At 37.7% G+C, this 21,126-nt stretch overlaps 1 protein-coding gene across 5 annotated transcripts in view; it reads right to left on the bottom strand.

The window, feature by feature from the left end:
- Window positions 1–20,896, bottom strand: part of CHD1 (chromodomain helicase DNA binding protein 1) — a 75,327-nt gene extending 54,431 nt beyond the window's left edge. For 4 of the 5 annotated variants that reach the window (XM_082836047.1, XM_082836046.1, XM_082836044.1 and 1 more), the window contains exons 1-2: window positions 20,437–20,896; window positions 18,181–18,378 (exon numbers count right to left, since the gene is read on the bottom strand). In XM_082836047.1, coding sequence (XP_082692173.1) covers window positions 18,181–18,233 — 53 coding nt within the window. In that variant the 5' untranslated portion in view covers window positions 18,234–18,378; window positions 20,437–20,896. Of the gene's footprint in view, window positions 1–18,180; window positions 18,539–20,436 lie in introns of those variants that run through there. The other variant, XM_082836045.1, reaches the window with a different exon arrangement.
- Between the last annotated feature and the right edge of the window lie 230 nt (window positions 20,897–21,126).

Below are 21,126 nucleotides of genomic sequence, written 5' to 3'. Positions count from 1 at the left end.
TTTTTTACTTCTCTGATTTTATATTTATACCATCACTTGGGTTGAGTTTCTTGGTTCCAAATGACACTAATAAAATTATTTATTTGCTTTATCTTAGAATATACATAACAGTTTCAAAATAGCAATAACATTGATTAACAATGTTAATTAAAAGTTAAGATGTCTTAACTAAAAGTTAAGATTTCTTCACAATTCTCCTTGGCCTTCAGGGAATACTCACCCCTACTATCAAATTACTGCTTTGAAGCCAACTAAAATAGTGATATTTTATTAGTGATATTAGTTTTGATCACCAAACTTCTGTATGGTCACTAATTTTGTTTAATTAGGGTCATTTGCTTTTTTTTCATTTTTAGGAACTGCTTTTTATTCACTTTGACCTAATGTTGCTTTATTATTTACTTGGATCCAACCTGAGCTACCAAAGTTATCATCAAAATCCAGCTTCCATCCTTGTCTCCTCTACACCATGACCTCTCTCCCCCTTCAGAAATTATTTTTTTAAGTTTTTCACTTATTTTCCCTTTTTCAATATAAGCAAATTATGAGTAAGAGTATATGTATATTCCCTTTTCACAAATGATCATTAACATATTTAGAATCTTATATAAATGTCATATTATACACACATTGTATCCTGGAGGTCATTCCATAGCAGTGTAGGGATACAGTCCCCTTTCCTTCATGCAACTGCATATACTCCATTTTGTAGATACACCATAGTTTCAACCTGTCCCTCAAAGATGAACCAGTCTTTTGATACCACAAACAATGATACAAAAAAATGACCCTCTGCATATCTTTTTTGTATTTATGGCAGTGTATCTTCTTATTTGCTATTTATCAACCAATGTAAATATATCCCCTTTGAAATTTTAAATTTACAATCACCTAGCACCCAGGTCTTGATTCCTAAATACAAATCCACACTAAGTAAACTAGAAGTCCTTTGAGAAATGGCAGATTCTAAGGCTGGGACAGGGAAGGCACCGGATGAACCTAAACAAGCTTGCTGTGCCAAAAAGCAAAATAGTAAAGAGAAAAGAAGAAAAAACAGGATATGGGAGCCAACTTGAAGGGGCTTCCATCAGCTCAATCTGATTTGAGCATCAAAACAGACAGTAAAGGATTATTACCTAGTAAATAAAACAGGAATCCTCAAGTCCATGCTTATGATAGGTAGGTAGGTAGAAAGACAGACAGACAGATGGCAGATGACAGGCTGAAAGAATTCTGAATGCCAACTGGTAAATGTGGACAGAGTGGCAGTGTTAGAAAATTACCATTTTGCAATCATCATAGAAAACACTGGTTCAGGCAAAAATCATCAAAAGATGCTAAATCTAGGGGGAGAGTTTGATGAGTAAGATATTTACACAGTCTCAAAGTATCTTCTCACAAATTGCTTATTAGCTGTATTAATGGATAAATTAGAAACTACAGTGGAAAAACCAGATATCACCCTGTCCTGGTGATCAAAACTAATATCACCAATAGGGACAGACAGACATTATGAGCCTCCAGATTTGATACCTTTGTGAAAGACATATCATCACTCACACCGTCCTCCAGCCAGGGGATGCAGAGTGCAGGGGATATATAAATTGCATCAAATCATAAGTAAACATAAGACAAACCTAAATTGAGAAATATATTCTATAAAATAACTAGCCTATAGCCTTCAAAATGCTAATGTCATGAAAGACAAAGAAAGAGAAATTGTTTCAGATTAAAGGAGATTAAAGAGACATGACAGCCAAATCCAATTTTAGACTGAACCCTGTACTGAAAGATGATTGGGATGATTGACCAAACTGGAATACAGAATAAAGATTAAAGTATTATATTAACGTAAATTTTCCTGAATATAATAACTATACAGGGCTTATATAAGGGAATTCCTTGGTTCTTAAAAATATATATACTGAAGTTTTAAAAGCATAAATGGATATGATTTTTGCAACCTACTCTCAAATTATTCAGGAAAAATAAATACATATTACATAAATATCATGTATATAAACATATATGTATAAAAAGAAAGAATAAAAGGGAAATGTGGCAAAAAGCTAAAAATCAGTGCATCCAGGCAGAAGCATATTACAGGAACTATTCTTGCAACTTTTCTGTAATTTGAAATTCTTACAACTTTTCTGTAATTTGAAATTAATTCAAAATTGAAATGTTAATAAACAAAAATAACTTTTTCCAATACCACCAGATTGTGTCACTAATATTCAATATTGTGGTATCTCATATTCAAGTAGTAAAAGGTACGAAGATGAGGAAATTTTAAAGCTGCAGAAGTCAAATGCATATAAAACAGGCAAGTAAGTAAACACTCAGTGGCATGAAAAATAAAATATCTAATATTCAGCCAATAAAATGGCCAAGCTGAATAGGTAAAAATATAAGAACTGCATAAAGCTTTTCCTTAAGAGATATGGAAAGATAAAAACACTAAGGAAGGGAAATTAAAGACCAGCTGTATGTAACAGCTGCCTCAGAAACTGCTGGTCACCCAACTCAGTATGTCTTCTTTTCCTTAGTAACAGAAATCCCAATGTTACGGTCTACAAAGTATAAAAAAGTGTACAGCAAAAACTCCTTGCAGCTAAAGTATGGCTATTAGCTAAAAGTTCTGACAAATGAAACATAAGCAGAAATGTTGGGTTGTACTTCCCAGAAGGCTACTCAACCAGGCTGACTCAGCCAGGAGATGCTCCCTTTTTTGGCCCTTCTGATTTGCCTTCAAAATTTCCAGCTGTCTGACAGTAGGAAAAGTACTCAAAACTCACATTTGCAAGGTTCTTTTAGTATAAAAGCCAATATTCTTTTCCAGTATTCCCAAGGTTATGGTAAGTGAATGTTCTTAATAACCTGAGTGACCATGAAAAATTAATATTCTGTTCAGTAAGACATTAAATCCATTTTTAAATTGTTTTATTCAAGTTAAGTTTTTAGGAGCTTTAGTGCAGCTATCATCAATGGTTTACTTCCTCATGAGTTCCACATAACTAAAATGTTATGATTCTCTGTATGTATGGACTGGCTCTGAGAAATGCTTTTCAAATTCTAACAAACATCAAGATGACCATCCCTCTCCAAGTTTTCAATTACATATGCCTTGGCCCCATCTCATAGCCTCTGGTGAAGCTAGTACCTTGAGGAGTTTTAATGACTCACTTTTGTTCTTGGGATAAAATGACTAAAATCTGATCTCTGCCTACCTCTCCAATTTATCTTAAATGTCTCTATTCTGCACCCTAGTCTCACTAACCTCCTTTAGCCCTTGAATTTGCCATGCTTTCTCACCTCATAGCCTGGTATGAAGCAATTCTCCCTACCTGGAAAACTTGTTAATCTTCATCCCACCTTCTTCCCTAGTTCTAGACCTCTTCCCCCAGACTACATTAGACATCTAGCATGGTATCTGGCACTTAGTGTATGCTTAACATAAACTAGTATGAGCACAGGGGTGTTTTACTTAACAACTGTATCCCTACTTTCTAGCACTCTACCTGACATATTCTGAAAATATATTTGTGAATTAATAAATGGCTAATACTACCTCCTCATTACTTTTATTCAAAAACACCATAAGCCTAAATCTTCCACAGAAATTTTCTTGTTCTTACTCCTGGTTTCTCTGCCTCTACTTTCCTCTTTTGGGTTTTTTCTTCCTCCAAGTCATCTAACTTAAAACTGTTTTGGAGAAAATAATTTTAAGAAGAAATTTTTTCTTCCTTTTTTTTATTTTGAAGAATCAGACGATCTGAAAACACCAGGTCCACTTCCCACATGGTCACAATTGTCTATATCTAAGTAGCACTGGTTCCTTTTGATGAAGGATATGACCTCCAATTCACCAGTCGCCTCCCCTAAACAAATGTCTTATACCTGGACAGCTTCATTCATTTATGTTATCCGTTTGGCCCTTATGGCTCCTTTTCTCATTTATACTCCAATTAAGACAAAATTTTTAATATCTCTTTATAGCTTTCAAAATATTTTGGTAAAACGAATTCCATTTTATCCTCACCACCAAAAAATGTCCTTGAAGGCACATATAGGGAGACTTCATAAACTGTCTTCAGAGAAGACAACCCTTCTAACCCAGCTTTAAGGAGACTTAATTCTGTAGTCAAATACTAAGTTCCAGTCCCAATCCCAGCACCCTGTCCAGAGGGCCCCTTCCAAATATCCTACGTTGCCCTGTCTGCTCAGAGCTTACTGCTCTGACTTTGAGTTCCGTTCTGTTCCTGGCACATCAAAGTTTTCTCTTAAGTTCAGCTGCACATCTACTTTTTTTTCCTTTGCTCTATATTATTTAGCATTTTCACGTGTTTGTGGGTAGGAAGTGCTTCAGAGTGAGAGTCTATGTTAGCTCAGCCCAGCCTATAACAGAATTGCAAGACCTCCGTTCTCTATACACAACTTTCCACTCTTATCAGTCCTTTGAACTAAAGAAAACACTACTATCTATACTGAGTACTTGAAAATGATGTACTCTCAAGTGAATAAACAAAGATTCTTCTACGTTACAGGAAAAACATGCTTTTTTTAATCACAGGAATTGGAAACTAGCCTGCAATGGAACATAAAGAAAGAATGAATAAAATAATGACCTTCTAAGAAAGTGGTAGCAACGGACAGCTGCTTTCCTTACCACCAGATCGCCAACAGAAGAAACTGGCCCTGATAAATCTTGGAATAGATTGAAAAGTCAAAAGAAAGTAATACTGAAGTGGGTGTAGAAGTACTGAGGAGGAATGAAAGGAACATCTCAAAACAGTAGCACTAACGAAGAAGAAAAAAACACTGTGTATTTAAACATCATATGTAAGTTAGACTACCTTTATCAAAGGCTTAAATCGACGATTTCATTTTAAAAACATATCCATTTGTTTACTTCTTTACTTCCTAATATGTAAAGATTTTCTTTCTAATATATCACATTTCCGTAATTTTTCTTTCCTTTTTTTAAACTGGTAGAATTTAGATGAATTAGACTCTGGCGAGGAGGAGGGGAAGAGAAGTTATAGGGTACATTGATAAAAGGTAAACTGATTTTATTATAATAGAGACTTGTGTGCCTGATAATTACAGTAATAATTTATTTATTATATTACAATAAATAGAACTGTATTTGCAATCAAAGAACTGTATTTACTGTTCTAAAGAACAAGCATATTGCACTAAATTCTCACTTTACGCCTTGCTCCCTTCCTCCTTAACTACTGCTTAATTGTCAATGCCATTCAAAAGGACTTCTTTGAGGGAGTTTTTGAAAGAATTTTTTGACAGACATTTGTGGGGAAATTCGGGACTAACTTGATGGTGTTCTGAAATTCAACTGACTTATTTTCTCCTCGCCTCCTAGCCCTTTTGTCTCATTATATGTATATATTTACACCCATTAGATAAGCCTCAGGTTTCTACCACATGGAAATAATAAACATACTTAAGAATTACTGTGAAGATTTAAAAAAATGTAAAGCATATTATCTGACATATACTAGGAGCTCAATATTAATAGCTATTAGAATTTTAAAAACTGATTTTTTTCTCCTGAGTTCAAGATCAGAATCATTACTTCAAAATTTGTGTTAGGTGTTCCTTGGACTGTCATAAGTATAAATATATAAAATGTCTATGAATAAAACCTGTAGAAATACTAACATTTTCAAAACAAACTAATAAAAAAAAGGAAGACATGGTGATTACTAACAGGTGCTATGTGCCAAACACTGGGTTCTCATCTAATCCTTTCATTTTCATATAATAAATAAACAAACTGAGGTTCAGAGAAGGCTAAGTGAAGAAAACAAACACTAATATTATGAAGAATTGAAAGAAAATTCAGAAAAATGAAAGCCACTAATTTCTTAGGATGATAGGAATGATTTATTTTTAATTTCCCTTGATGTTGTGCCATATGAATGTTGTCTACTTGCCCCTCCCCACTCACCCAGTATCCACTGTGCTTGCCCTTTGGTATTACATAAGTGGCACTCCAGTTTTAAATGGCACATGCCAACCCAGCTAAAGATTAGATTTCCCAGCATCTCTTTCAGCTAGGTGTGGCCATGTGAACAGGTTTTGGCCAATGGATTATGGCTAGAAGTGATGTGAAATTTCTACATCTTCGTCTTAAACATTAACTGGCTTGCCTTAAATCCTCCCCATTTCCATTTTCTTCCTGTTGACTGAAGATGGCAACCACTGGAGCTAGAAGCCACATGTTACAGATAACAAAGCTGTCCTACTAGCCAGAGTACCTGGATAACCTCAAGAGGTAGAGCTCACTTACCTGATAATGAAATGAAGTAACTATTTTTGAGACCCTGTGTTTTGAGGACTCTAGTATATATGGCACCTTAATTGGTTCTCTAACTGATATGCTATAATAATGTTTTTGCAATAAACACTTTTGAAATAACAAGTTTTATACATGTGTAATTTGAATTTGTTTGCTCATCTCTTCAACTAACAAGTATTGAACAAGAGTTTCTAGCAGGGACAAAATGCCATGGGAAAAGTAAAACTTGTGAGAATCAAAGATATAAGGATGATGATTAAAAAAAAGGAAAAAAAGACATAAGGATGGATCTGTTGTTGATTGAGGAATCGGAGGTAGGGCAAATGAAATTAGGCACAAAGCTTCATGGAGGGAGTAATTTTAGAGCTGGGTATTGGTGTATTCCCCACACTTTCCCTCTAGAAAACACTTCTTCTCTGAGGCAACTGATAAAACTTCTGACTCTTTAAGATTACTCAAAAATATCCTATCCTTCATGTAACTTTCCCCAGTTTCTCTAGGGACAGGTCACTGTTCCAGCCCATGTGTTCACAATATTTTGCTCATATGTTACTAATAATTCCTTCACAATATTACAAATTATGCTTATACATGTATCTCTCTTCTAACTACATCCTGGAATTCATTAACTTGGGGCCTTTAGTTATTTTTATAGACCATTATCCACTTCAACAGGGCTAGAGAAACAATATGGAAATTAGCAGGTACTGAGTACTTACAATTAAAAAAAAGTACAAATTAGTGGTCAAAGGCAATGGCTTTTAAACTTTTTGGATGACTTAAATAATAAATATATTTTATATCATGATGTAGTATACACATGCACACATGTAACAAAAGTTTGATGAAGTAATACTCTACAAAAGGAACACTATTAGTTTACATTATTCTCTTTCATTAAAAAAAATTCAGTTATGGTCCTCTAAGGTGTTGCAACTCACTATTTAAAATATATTAGCATAGAAGCAGTCACTTAGAAAATGAGAAGGGTTCAGCTAGATGATAACTAAGATCAGATCACCTTCAAATTCTATAAAATTACACTGTATTAAAATTTGTTATCCTTATTTTTCACTACAGGCTATAAAATAACTATCAAAGGTTTGCGAAAATCTGGAAAGTATTCATCCTCATGGGTGTGAAAACCAGTTACTGCCTTTGTTAGGAACTAAAGAACACACACAACAGCTCCTTCTAGCATTCAAAATTACCAATCCAATGCAAAATTCTATCATAAACTCTTCTTAAAGTACAGTATTATTCTTAAAGTCTCTAACTGAATAAATGAGAATAAAACTGCTAGAAATAGATGCTAAGAAAGGTAACATTTAGCAAGACTAATTTCAAAGATGACTGGGTTTAGTCATGCTGAATCTGAGGCAAAGGCAGTAAACTCAAAAGTTTCTCTAATAAGCATTCAGGGAATCAGATGAGAAATAAGGACTATGTATACATACACTTCAAAGTCACTTAACAAGTTTCATAAAACATGTATGAAATTTGTTATAATATCTATGATATGATAAAACCCTCTAATTCTATTATTTATAATTATAACAAGTAGGCAAAACTTAACGTTTATATTTTTTCCCCATTAGTGTCACCTATCATGCGAAGTCTAACACATGTAGAAATTATATAATGTTTCAAAACAATCCACAAAGTAATTGAGGGGAGGAGTAGTAGGTAGGATTTACAGATTAAACTAGATTGACCATGAGATGAAATATGTTGAAACTAGATGACATATACACGAGGGTTCACTTTATTATCGTCACTACTTTTGCATATGTTTGAAATTATCCACAATTTTAAAATTAGCACAAAGAATAAAATAAATGTCTACATTTAAAAGTTCAATCTTTAAAAGATTAATCATTTGATTAATTTGCTTTTTTAGAAAGGTTTTAAAAATACTTATATGCTTTTAAATTACTTTAATGAATACTCTAACAAGAAAACAAAGTTCCCAGCGCTATATATTTTACTTTCTAACAAAATTATTTGTAATTTGGTATTCATCACAGTCTGCAGATACCCATGAGAGTGTGCTGCACATAAGAACCTGCATCTACCGTGTCATTTAGTGAAAAAAAAAGTGAAATGATCAATGTAGTACAGTATGACTGAGATAAACTACTGCACACTAGGTCAAACCTTTGGTATAAAATACATGCTAAAACTGGAATAAGGAGATTATTTACATTTTCAGCTCTCATGTACCCCTAATTGTAATTCTTTTCTTATAAAATTTCCTTTCAGATCAAACTTCTTCCTTTTATTAATGTAATTCAGGATTTAGTAATTTAGAACTGGAAATACTATAGTATTTGCATCAGATGGCAATCATCATATTATAATCTACCTCAAGCACAAAAACAAGAACAGCCTTCTTTGAGGGAATTTAGACTAACTGCACTCTTCCAATGGCCCCAATCCTTTACATATAAACTCTTCAGCATAATGTATTGCCTTCTAACCTCATTTTTCCTCAGTATAAAAAATTATTCTTTGCTTTTTGCCTAAGCCTGTCAAAACACCTCACCACCATAAAAGCCACATTACAAGGACTTTTAACATGCGTAAAATTTAAGGCTACCAGAGGTTTTAAATGATCTCGCAAAAACAAACAAAAAAAGCACAAAATTTCATTCTGATATTGGGTTTGATACAGAGATTAACCATCTGTCTTATGATCAAACTTCCTTGTCTCCTACCTTTGAACTGCTGCAGACTGTATCTCTCTGTATTTACCATACCCACCTGATACTCAGACATTAAAGGTTTAGGTCTCTTTCTTGATTTTAAGTTTTAGAGAATAATCTCAAATTTTAGCATCTTATGATATTCATTACATAGTAGTTGCTCAATCATCTAAATAACTATCTGAGAACAGAGAAGTGTATTTCTAAAAGCAGTGAGATGTGAAACAGCTAATGAAAATGGTTTTCATTGAGAAAAGTGCTCCCCACTATTTTTGTGCCTTATGCCACAGCTCTGATAAATACTGTAGACAGTGGATCCCATAAGCCAGTACTGTTTAGCCAGAACTTTGTGGGTCTCTGTATTTTAACCTCAATAACTGAAATCTCAATCTATCCACACCAAAGCAACTTTCAAATTCAGTTTAACATTTATTTAAAGTTGACTTCTTAGCAGTCACCTCATATCACAATGACAGATAATATACTAATTATAAACAGCAATTTTCTCAGTCATTAATACACAAGAACTTGATTCTGGTACAAGAGATTCCTAGAGTCTCTCTCTGAAACCAGTGGGTCTGACCAGTCCATTCACATGGGTAATATACTCTCCCATTAGTATCTCTTAATACACGTAGTGTTTATTCAGCTATGCTTCCTTTTTTCCTCCTTCCTCCACCTGGGACTAAACCATCCAAAATTTCAGTATGACACTAAACAAACCTCAGGGTAAAGAACTGCAAAACTAAGATGTCCAACACATTCTCTGCACTAGGGAACTTGTACTTCTTTTACTAGGGGACTATGAATCCTGTGAAAACCTTCCTCTCCATCATGTTTCTCAATATACACCATTTGTTCTTCTTTTCTTTCCAAACCACATTTCTGATCAATAAGATTACAAAGTTCAAAAACTCCATGAAGACTTCCCATATAGCCCATTACCTCACTCCAGTAATTTGCCCAATTCCATTTTCTTTCACCTCACCTGAATGCCTATACGACCCCATGAGTTTGAGCATAGTCACTTGATTGTGTACTTAAACTTGGCTATTCCATTATCACCTCTAGATCAAAATAATCTTTCTGCAACTTAATTTATAATTTCAAAACATGGCAAGATACTGAATGACTCCAGGTAAATAGTTTCATATATATTCATATAAATTTAATATGCCTATACATTTCCGTGGGAATTTTGTTAAAATGAAAATTCTGATTCAGTAGATCTGGGACACAGAGGGCAACTTTTAGGGTAAAGGAATCATTCTGTACAGTACTGGGGTGGAGGATAAATGATTCTATGCATTTGTCAAAACCCATGAAACTGTATATCACAGAGTAAATGTAATATATGCAAGTTTAAAACATAAACCCATGTGACTGAGGATCCCAGGATAGAATGCAAACTGATATATGAATCTAACTATTACAAACTTATGACATAACCACACTGAAGGGGATGAGGGGAAGAAAGCTACCTCAAGTAACTTTGGAAATCAGTGTTCTGACTAGAAAATATAAGGCTAAATATCATAGGAACTGTACACTGTACATAAACACTGTATTTTAGTTGGTAAATCTGTTTCTTCTGGGAGTATAGTCTAAAAATTCTGAAACTACTTTACTTGTATACTGAGGTTGGAGTGCATGCATGGTGGATGGCAGATGGTGGGAGCCAAGTTTCTCTCTACTAGAGATGGAAGTTATGAAGGTACAAGAAAGGAAGATTAGGATGAATCCTGTGGTATAGGATTAGAATTGGAGACAACAGTACTAATTCATGTTTACCCTAATATGCACACAGATGGGGGCTTCCCTGGTGGCACAGTGGTTAAGAATCCGCCTGCCAATGCAGGGGACATGGGTTCGAGCCCTGGTCCGGGAAGATCCCACATGCCACGGAGCAACTAAGCCCGTGAGCCATAACTACTGAGCCTGTGCTGTAGAGCCCACGAGCCACAACTACTGAGCCTATGCGCCGCAACTACTGAAGCCCGCGTGCCTAGAGCCCGTACACCACAATGAGAAGCCCGCGCACCACAACAAAGAGTAGCCCCTGCTCACCGCAGCTAAAGAGAGCCCACGCACAGCAACGAGGACCCAACGCAGCCAAAAATAAACAAATAAATAAATAAAATTTTTAAAAATGCACACAGATGGACAGACACAGAAACAACTATAGATACACATGGTTTAGTATATATAAACATCTATAGATTGATATAACTCTGTCTGCTGTCTACTGAGAGGACTTTGAAGCAGTGACACCTGAGTAGCAACCCAGCACCCAAATCTTGGTTTCTAATTACCCTTTTCTCCAATAAAAGAAACCAGCCAGGGCTCTTTGGAGAAATGGTTGATTCTAGGGCAAAAGAATGGGAGGGTGTAAAAAGAACACAGAAGCCAACTTGAAAGCGTTCCCAATGGGCAAGGCTAAAACAATTTGAACAATAAAATTAACCTACTGGATTATAACCCAAAGAATAAAATATACATAATAAGTCCGTGCTTATATAAGTGAATGACAGAATTAATGAGGGAGAAATTATTTCTTTATAGAAGAATTCCATTTAATATTATGTAGTTACTCCCTCCCAGCAGGAGACAGAACTTAATTCCCACCCATGCCACCACTCACATCCCTTGAGAGTGGGCTAGACATAGTGACTTACTTCCAAAGAATACACTATGGAAAGAGAAAAACAGTAACTTTATAGTGGAGAAACCTGGCAAATACTACCTTGGTCAAATGATAAAGGTTAACATCATCAGTAATGTCAAGTGGATATTCTGCTCCCCATATGATGTGACCAGTAGAGCACTTCATCTCTGTGATACTCTTTCTAAAAACTGGTAACTGATAACCCTAGTTTATCCTAGCAAAAAAAATCAGACAAATCCAAATTGGGGGATGTTTTATAGGATACCTGGCCAGTACTTCTCAAGACTGTTAAAGAAATTAAGGAAAGACTCAGAAACTCTCACAGATCAGAGGACACTGGGGAGAGTTAACAACTGAATGCAACATGGTACCCTGGACTGAATCCTGGAATAGAAAGAGGGCATTAATGGAAAAACAATAAAATCCAAGTAAAATCTGAAATTTGGTTAATAGTTGTTTGGTATTTTTTAAGACGTTTAAAAAGGCTATAAATCTGGTTTCCCCTTCTGGAGAATGGTAAACATAGTACTAAATACATCACAGGAATTTTGGAAGGAATAGCTACAATAAATTAATGTAATGCACCATGTACACCATGGCTCAGTCAGAGTAAGAGCTCAATAATTACTGGTTGCCGTTATTACTGAGAAATGAAACGTACCCAACTTCTTGCTTGCATGGCCTATGACACAGTTCTCTGGGGGGTTCCCAGAAAATAAAAAGCATGTATAATGACATCAATAACAACAAGTAGCAAGGTGGTGAATGACTCCATGCAAACAGCTTCATATATAATGCATATGAACTTATTATGAATACATATCACTTGGGAATCTTGTTAGAAAGAAGATTCTGAGTCAGGAGGTCTGGGGTGAGGTCCAAGGTTGAACATTACAAACAAGCTCCCAGGTGATGCCAATGCTGCTACACCAAGTACCACAACTGGAGCTGTAACTTTTCTACTTCTGTAATGTTTTAAAATTTTTCATAAAAAATACAAAAAAAAGTTTTCGCCACCAAACTTTATGTCTTCGCCACAAATACTTGTATTTTTAAACACAGAACTGTACCAGCTATAACCCGCAAGTCATCAATATCTTAAATAAGCAATGACTTAACCAGTATAAAAAAGGGGCAACTACACATTAATATTTGCCCCATTATCTCACGCCTGTGAAGATAAAAATAATGTCTTTGAAAGTCAAATCACATACAATTCTCTTATCTTTACCAATTAAAAATTAGTCTAAATACATTGCAGTAATCTAGATTAACCACAATTTTCAGAAGTCCCGGGAAAATTTTAATTCCGTGAATTCGGTTTGGAGAGAGTAACCTATTACCAAAGCTCCTGATTAACAGTTTATTGAGTTTTCAAAGCATAAAAAATGATCTTAATAAATGATCTGAGATTCAGCAGCATGTACAAGATATTTGAGGAAAGAGAAAACTAGTAGGAAAAGATGAAGAAAGTACATACTGAATCAAGAAATAGGGATTAACAAAAAAATGAGATGTAAAACAGTCATACTTTCCTACAATTAATGACATCACAGTTAATTTTAAAAACCAGTTTCTTTAACTCAATGATTTCTAGCCATTCTGGCTTTGTGATTTCACATTTTCCTGTCTTCCTTAAAATGCTGCTTCGCAAAAACTTTTGAAATTTAAGAATTGAACCTTTTAAAAAACACTCTGAGGACTTCCCTGGTGGCGCAGTGGTTAAGAATCCGCCTGCCAATGCACAGGACATGGGTTCGATCCCTGGTCTGGGAAGATCCCACGTGCCACAGAGCAACTAAGCCCGTGCACCACAACTGTTGAGTCTGCACTCTAGAGCCCGCGCGCCACAACTACTGAGCCCATGCGCCACAACTACTGAAGCCCGCACACCTATAGCCTGTGCTCCGCAACAAGAGAAGACACCGCAATGAGAAGCCCGCGCACCACAATGAAGAGTAGCCCCCCGCTCACCACAACTAGAGAAAGCCCGTGCGCAGCAACGAAGACCCAATGCAGCCAAAAATAAAAATTAATTAATTAATTTAAAAAACTCTGAGATAACATCAAAGTAAGCTCAGGAAATACCATTCTATTGCCTTTAAAAAATGCTCAAATTCATTTATTGAAAGAAACTGATTTTGATGGCAAGAAATCTTGCTGGTATGTGTATACATAAAAGCAATGGTTCCAAAAACGGTATACCATAGAAGTCTTTGATAGGATACTAACAGATACATGGTGAAATATGCAGCCCTGTCTTCAAATTAACTTTGACTTGGTGTTCCTTAAATTTAACAGGTCATTTCGACTATCTGGCTTTTTTCTCAAAGCCTTTAAAAAGTGTTTAAGTGACTCTGAATTTCTAAAAATGAGATTTTCATTTAGAACATTTCCATTGATATTTCCTACTCACTGCCTACTCAAAACACTTCAGTTGAGACCCAAAGATTCTTGAAGCTTAAAACAATTAAAATATTTTCAGTAAGCCAAGGAAATTTAATTGCAACAGAGTTCCTCTAAGTAAATATAAAATTTACACACATATATATTTAAAATATATTTATAAGTATATTAGGTCAAGCACTGTTAATGCTATAAAAAGCTATAATATATCAAGGAAAAGAATTCTTTTAGGGACTTCCCTGGTGGTCCAGTGGTTAAAAGTCCACCTTCCAGTGCAGGGGACATGGGTTCGATATGTGTCAGGGAATTAGGGTCCCAACATGCTGCAGGGCAACTAAGCCTGTGTGCCACAACTACTGAGCCCGTGCACCACAACTAGAGAGCCTGTGTCAGAACTACTGAGTCCATGCACTCTAGAGCCCACATGTCACAACCAGAGAAGCCCTCGCGCCGCAATGAAGATCCCGCGTACCGCAACTAAGACCCAATGCAGCCAAATAAATAAATAAATAATTTTAAAAAAAATTCTTTTAGAATCAGGTCAATATAGCTCAGTTGCCAGCTCTAGATCAATTCTAAGTAGGTAAGACTGTTATAACACATCACCAAAATTTCCTTCACTCTGTGATAATTTTTCATAAGCATACTATATAGACTAAACAATTAAAATAAATTCTCAAATTTACGTGGGCAAATTTACATTATTGAAAATTTAATCTACAGGCAAACAGAGAAATTACTTCTGAGTATTAAGCATTTATCAATCGTCCAAAAATTAGTAAAATGTAACCATGTATTTATGGTCTTTACCCACAAATCTATTTCTGGAGCAAATCATCATTCAAGTTAACTTTAAAATAAAAAATGTCTAACCAGGCTTTGAAAAACTTCATTACAATTAACAACAGAAATCTAGAGAGCTGGGAACTGATGGTTTGAAATCTTCCAATAGTATCTTCAGAAAGCTTAACTTCAGTTATATAATAAACTTTGTGCTAACTTGAAACTGAGGTACAGGTGCATCCTGACACACGTTTCTTAGTAAATAAGTTTCAAAATTGTCAGTTATAACATAGCCAAAGAGACGTTCTCCTGTGTATTCTTCTTCCTTTCTGTCAATGGTTATGGAAAGGTTTTCACATCAAAAGAAGCAAAACAGACACTTTTGAGTAGAAAGCTAATCATACCAACTAAAAATGCCAAATGACTTCTTGCTTAATTCTACTTCGTTTCATAAATTTCCATGAAGGAAAAAAAGGAAATCTGAAGCAAAAATACATGTAAAAATTCTAGCCAATAACAATCAAATTCTACAGCATATATCAATTTTAAAAACAAGCATAGGGCTTCCCTGGGGGCCCAGTGGTTAAGAATCCACCTGCCAATGCAGGGGACACGGGTTCAATCCCTGGCCCAAGAAGATCCCATATGCCACGGAGCAACTAAGCCTGTGCACCACAACTACTGAGCCCGCGCTCTAGAGCACGCTAGCCACAACTACTGAGCCCACGTGCCACAACTACTGAAGCTCCAGCGCCTGGAGCCTGTGCTCTGCAACAAGAGAAGTCACCGCTGTGAGAAGCCTGCGCACTGCAAGGAAGAATAGCCCCCGCTTGCTGCAACTAGAGAAAGCCAACAAAGACTCAACACAGCCAAAAAAAAAAAAAAAAATTAATCAATTAAAAAAAAGATGTGTGCTTTATTTTTTAAAAAAAGCATATTTCTCCCCTCATCACTCTATATTAGTATTCATAGTTATGGTGACTTTTGGTTTTTGCAAGAAAATCCCTGTATCTATAAAGTTCACCTCACTCTTTTAACTAGGCACAATCTCCCTTCTCTGTACTGCCTTGTTATGAAAGCTTCTGGTATGGGGGCACTGAGGCTTAGTAACTACGGTAGAGCAAAGGAAAAGGACAGCGTAACAGCAGAAAGGAAGAAAATGAAAGGAAAACAGAAGCAGGTCTCCCTTCTTCAGATAAACACCAAGGCAGTTGCAAGAACTAGACAACCTGACAGCCACAATTCTAAGAAGTACATAAAACCTATATGGTAGAAATCATGACTCAGAATAATTAGAGAATATACACTGCATTTACTTAAAATGAGTATGCATTGTAAAAGATTCAAGTAAACTTGATTTCACAGGGTTTAATTTTTTTCATCTCTACTATATCAAATTTGATTTAAGACTCCCTCTTAGCTTTACATATGGCAGCAAAATACATAAAAGATTACTGGAAAAGGTAAGGGGTCAGAATATAACAGCATGTGATCTCTCTACATGCTCAACCAGAAGATTTACTCTCAAGAGTCTTATTTCCTATTTCGTGGGTAGTTAGGCTCCTGCGTTTCCCCTAGATATTTCTACCTATTAACCATTTCATTGTTCACCAACGAACAAGAGAATGTGGACAATGTGACTCTCCTATTAACTTACTCCAGTCAATATACCTGTAGAGATTGGAATCAAAGCTGAAACTCAAAGGTCTTCTAGTTTAGCCCTTCAACTTTGGCGTTTCCAGTTAAACTCTGTTGTTAAATACTTTGTATATTAAGTAGTAGGATGAAACTTCAAAATCATTTAATTCAACTCTCCTTACTTTACAGTTCAGAAGTCATTCAGAGAACGAGTTAGTGCAGAGACAGGTCAACTCAGGTTTTGTAACTCCTAGACCAATACTTGTTCTACTAAATCATTCTGCTTCCCGTATCTACTCCTTGTTTTCTATGACGTTCTTGTTATCCAAACAGTCTGCCTGTGAAACTGATAAAGTATACCTAGCATAACCAGAAAATCCCAAGCCTCAGGTCAAATACATATCCCACTGCTTCATTTTCTATCCAACATTTTCCTGAAGCCCTCTTAACTGCCAAAACTTTCCTGTTCCTTGTCCTTCACATTTCTCCATCACTGTAATTAATGTTTCAGTTATGTAATATTCTATGTTATATAAAATATGATGCTAATTATAATAATATAGAGTGCTCATTATAGCAGGAACTATTTTAAGACCTTTACAGGTAGCATTTCATTTAATCCTCAACTTTAAATAAGATAAATAATACTATAATCCCCATTTTATAAATACAAAACTCTAAGTCTCAGAGGCTAAAAAATCTGCCCTAATTCACACAGCTAATAAGTACAACTGGGTAAGTAATCAGGCAGTCTGACCCCAGTGTCCATATTCCTGACCTCTCTATATGATAAGCATATATGATAAACATATGTAACTACATGGGATTGCATTATTAACGGGGCTGGTAACTTAAAACTGGGGGGCTACAGAAGAATTTAAAAGTCTTTGTATTTGAAGAGGTTTCTTACACATTAAAATAGCTTAACATGGCTTACTCCCATAAACCATATCTTCTTTGCAAAGACATGGCCCACGTAAGAACTCTTAACTCAGTCATATATAATTAAAACTCAAATTTGAAAAGGGAATGGGGGAAAAAAGTGTTGCAGCAATACTCTAACAAATGTCCAGATCAGCAATGTCCAAAAGAACTTTTGCCATGATAGAAATGTTTTCAATTTTTCTCTATTCATCACGGTAGCCACTAGCTACATGTGACTATTCGGCACTTGAAATGTGTCTAATGTGACTAAGTACTGAATTTTGAATATTTTGTAATTTTAACTAATTTAAATTTAAATAGCCACATGTGGCTACTGACTACTACACTGGACAGCACAGGTACAGAAGACAAAATGCCAGAAAAAAATGAGTAAAGAAATTCTTATGGCCTTTATTTGGAGAGTGCAATAACAGTCAAATCAATTTAAATGTCTTCCTTTACTTGCTCTAGTTTCAATTATTAACCCAAACAATATAGACCTCCAAAGAGATTTAAGTATCCCAAACTTTCTATATTTAAATTTCTCTTTGTGCATCTCAATGGAAAAAAATAATTAAACTCTGTATTTTCAACAAAGCTTTATTTATTAGAAACTTTTTAATGTTTGGAGAGCTAACAGTGAATCTGAAAACTCTGCCACCTATTAGAAAAACTAAAAAGAGTCACATAAGTTTTCAACTGTTTTCATAATAAAAACTTGATAATAAAGTACTTACCTTGACTCTCCACTACTGTTTCTAACACTTTCTTCATCACTGTGTCCATTCATTGTAAATATCAAGAAGTTTTAAAATAAAATACAAATCTTCCCAGTTTAAAAGACGAATATAAATACTGACTCCTCTTTGAATATCAAAAATTCACAGATGAATTTTCTTCAACATTCACAGGTTTCCTGGGACCCTCTGACTCACCTAAAAAAAAAAAAATTAAGAAAGTGAGAAAATTTCCTGTAGACAAAAAGATAAATAAGTCTATTTGGAACTTATACAAATCTATCTAGGCCAACTAGATTAGAGGTGGTAAGGAAGGGGTAGGGGTCTTTTTCTCAAAATACCTAGGCTTCTATTAACTACATTCTTGACTACTTACTAGAATTTAGCACACCACTGCTTATTTTTGACAGAAAAAATTAAAATATTTGTGGAGCGATAGAACTTTTAGACTAATTGCAACCGTGTGTATATACCACACATTATAGACAAAAAACTAAAGCAAAATGGTAGTATATAACATATACATACGTTCCAAGAATAGAAAATAGTCTTATTAGATACTTGACCAAACAAATGAAATAAGGGGGAAAAAGGTTACCTTAACCAAGCACTAATTCCTATCACGAAGGACTTCGTATACCAGAGCGAGGGGAAGTGTTGAAAATGCTCACATGAGAACAGGAGAGTAAAAGTGTATAATGTAATCTTAGCCAAAAAAATGTACAGGTCAAAATAAATGTGTCCTTTCACAGGTAAACCGATAGCGCAGTTTTAAGTTTAAATAATACAGTATATATATCCAGTTTGGACATGCAGAGATTCCTCCGGGGGAAAAAGGTAACAGAATATACACTATGATCTTTTAAGTAGGGGGTTTGGGGCAGAAATCATGGACCAAGATACAACATTTCCACCTTTCAACATATCAGCACAACACTGGAGAGTCACCTACAAGCCACCCACTAATAAACAAAGGAGATCTCTGGCAGGGGAGGGAGAGGAAGAAGCGGGGGAAGGAGACGTCAGATCCTTCCCCAGCCAGAAAGTACCGAGACAGACGACTGAGAGCAGAGCTGTCCTCCGACCTCAGCAAAGAGAATTTACTCCTACGATTATTTCCATTCCACAAAAAAAGAGGGGGGAAATAGGCTGCTGCCAACTTAATCATAGCAAACTCTGCATCTAGATCGGGATTTTAATAATCCAGAAACTACAGTCCAGTAGACTTAACAAGAATTGTTATCTAAAAATTATTTCACGCAACATTTATTCCTAATGTTAAATATTAATTCCAACTAGCCAAAGAGATTAACTATTAAACAATTAGATCTTAAAAATCTAGGTACTCTAACAAACTGCCTCTCCCGAAAGTCTCTCTTCATTGAGAAAGTTCACTCCTCTTTTCGTTCTTTCTTTTTCACCTCTCTTTCGCCCCTCAAAATGGCTTTCTCTGTACTTTGTAACTTCCTTTCTCCTCCTCATTTTCCTTCTCAGAGTTAAGTCCTCTTTCTGAGCCCCTTCTTACAACCGTAAGTTCTGAAGCTCCAAGCACCCGCAGCTCTCTCCTGCCTTTCACTCGTCTTAACAATGATTCTTCCCTAAATCGTTAAACCTCTTCAATTCGCCTTTTCTTTGCCCCGTCTTTTATCAGTTGCTTTCCTCCTGCTAAGTTTTCAAGCGGTTCTCGAAAGGAGGTTGGAAACCTTCCTCCCCCGTCCGTCGCAGCTTCGCTCCAATCAGCCGGCCACCCGGACGCACCCCCCCACTCCCATCCCTCCCAGGGCCTCCATCTCGGTCCCGGAGTCTCCCTTCCCGCCTCAAACGTCCTACAGACCCACCCCGCGCCCTCCTGGGCTCGCCCGGGCTGCTGCCCCCTCCCCCTCCCCGCCGCTCCCCACGTGCTGGGAGCCCGGGTGGCGGCGGGACCCACGCACCGGCCAAGCGCACAGCTAGCTTCTCGCAGCTTTCCCCTCGCGGCCCGGCCTGCCCCAGGCCGAGGAAGCCCGGTCTCGACCGCCAGCTGCACGCCCGTCCGGAGAGAGGATGCGGTCTTCGGCGCCGGCCTGCTCTCGCCACTCACACGCCCCCTGAGCGGCGAGTCCATCCGCCGCCGCCGGCCCTCTCAGACCGCCCCGGCCTATGCCCGGCGCCCGGCCGCTGGGCCGCCGCCCGGACACCGCGCCGCCCCCGCCCTCCGCCTGGCCAGCTCCCGTCCTCCCCGCCACATCCAGACCCGCCCGCCGACCCCCTTCTTACCGGCGGGCGTGCAGGCTTCGCGGGGCGGAGAGAGCCAACTCGATCGGCGGCCTCCCCTGTGCCCGGGCCCGCGGTCTCCGCCACCAAGAGTCCTCGGGCTCCGGGGGTTTCGGGGTAAGCAGGAGTCCGTGAGGGCGAGAGGGAAGGGGAAGGACGCGGAGGAGAAGGGGAAGCCCCGGCCCGCGGCTCCAACGCGCTATCCCCTGCGGAGCGGATCCAACAATCAATTCATTATTAAAGCACCAACGGCGAGGTCAGCAAAAGCAAGAAGTAACGAGTCGTCGTCTTCACCGCGGCCGCGCGCGCGCCCCCGCTCCCGCCGCTTATCGGCTCCCGGCAGCCGCCATGACGCCGAGAGAGCTAGCGCAACTGTCTCCGTCGTAGGCGCCTCCGCCGCCGCCGCCGCCGCCGCCGCCGCCGCCGCCACAGAGGTAGCCGTTGCCTCCGCCTCCCGCGCGACGTAAGCTTCTCGGCTCACTCCCCTTCCCCACTAGGCGCGAGGCGGGCAAGCGGGCGCGCGCACGCCGAACTCCACCAACTGGCGCGCGGACAGTGGGAGGGGCTACGTTTTGGAGTCGTGGGGCGTAGGAAGAAGACGATTGGCGCTGTGTCGGGGCGGAGGGCGAGTGCGCGCACGCGCACTGATGGGAACGCGCACGCCGGCCGCGCAGAGGCTGCTGGACTCTGGCT

The sequence above is a fragment of the Leucopleurus acutus genome, assembly GCF_964270905.1.
Source record: "Leucopleurus acutus genome assembly, chromosome: 3".
In the NCBI taxonomy this organism is placed as follows: domain Eukaryota; kingdom Metazoa; phylum Chordata; class Mammalia; order Artiodactyla; family Delphinidae; genus Leucopleurus; species Leucopleurus acutus.
Note: the sequence above shows the minus strand (reverse complement) of the source record. Positions and strands in the feature narration are given on the sequence as shown.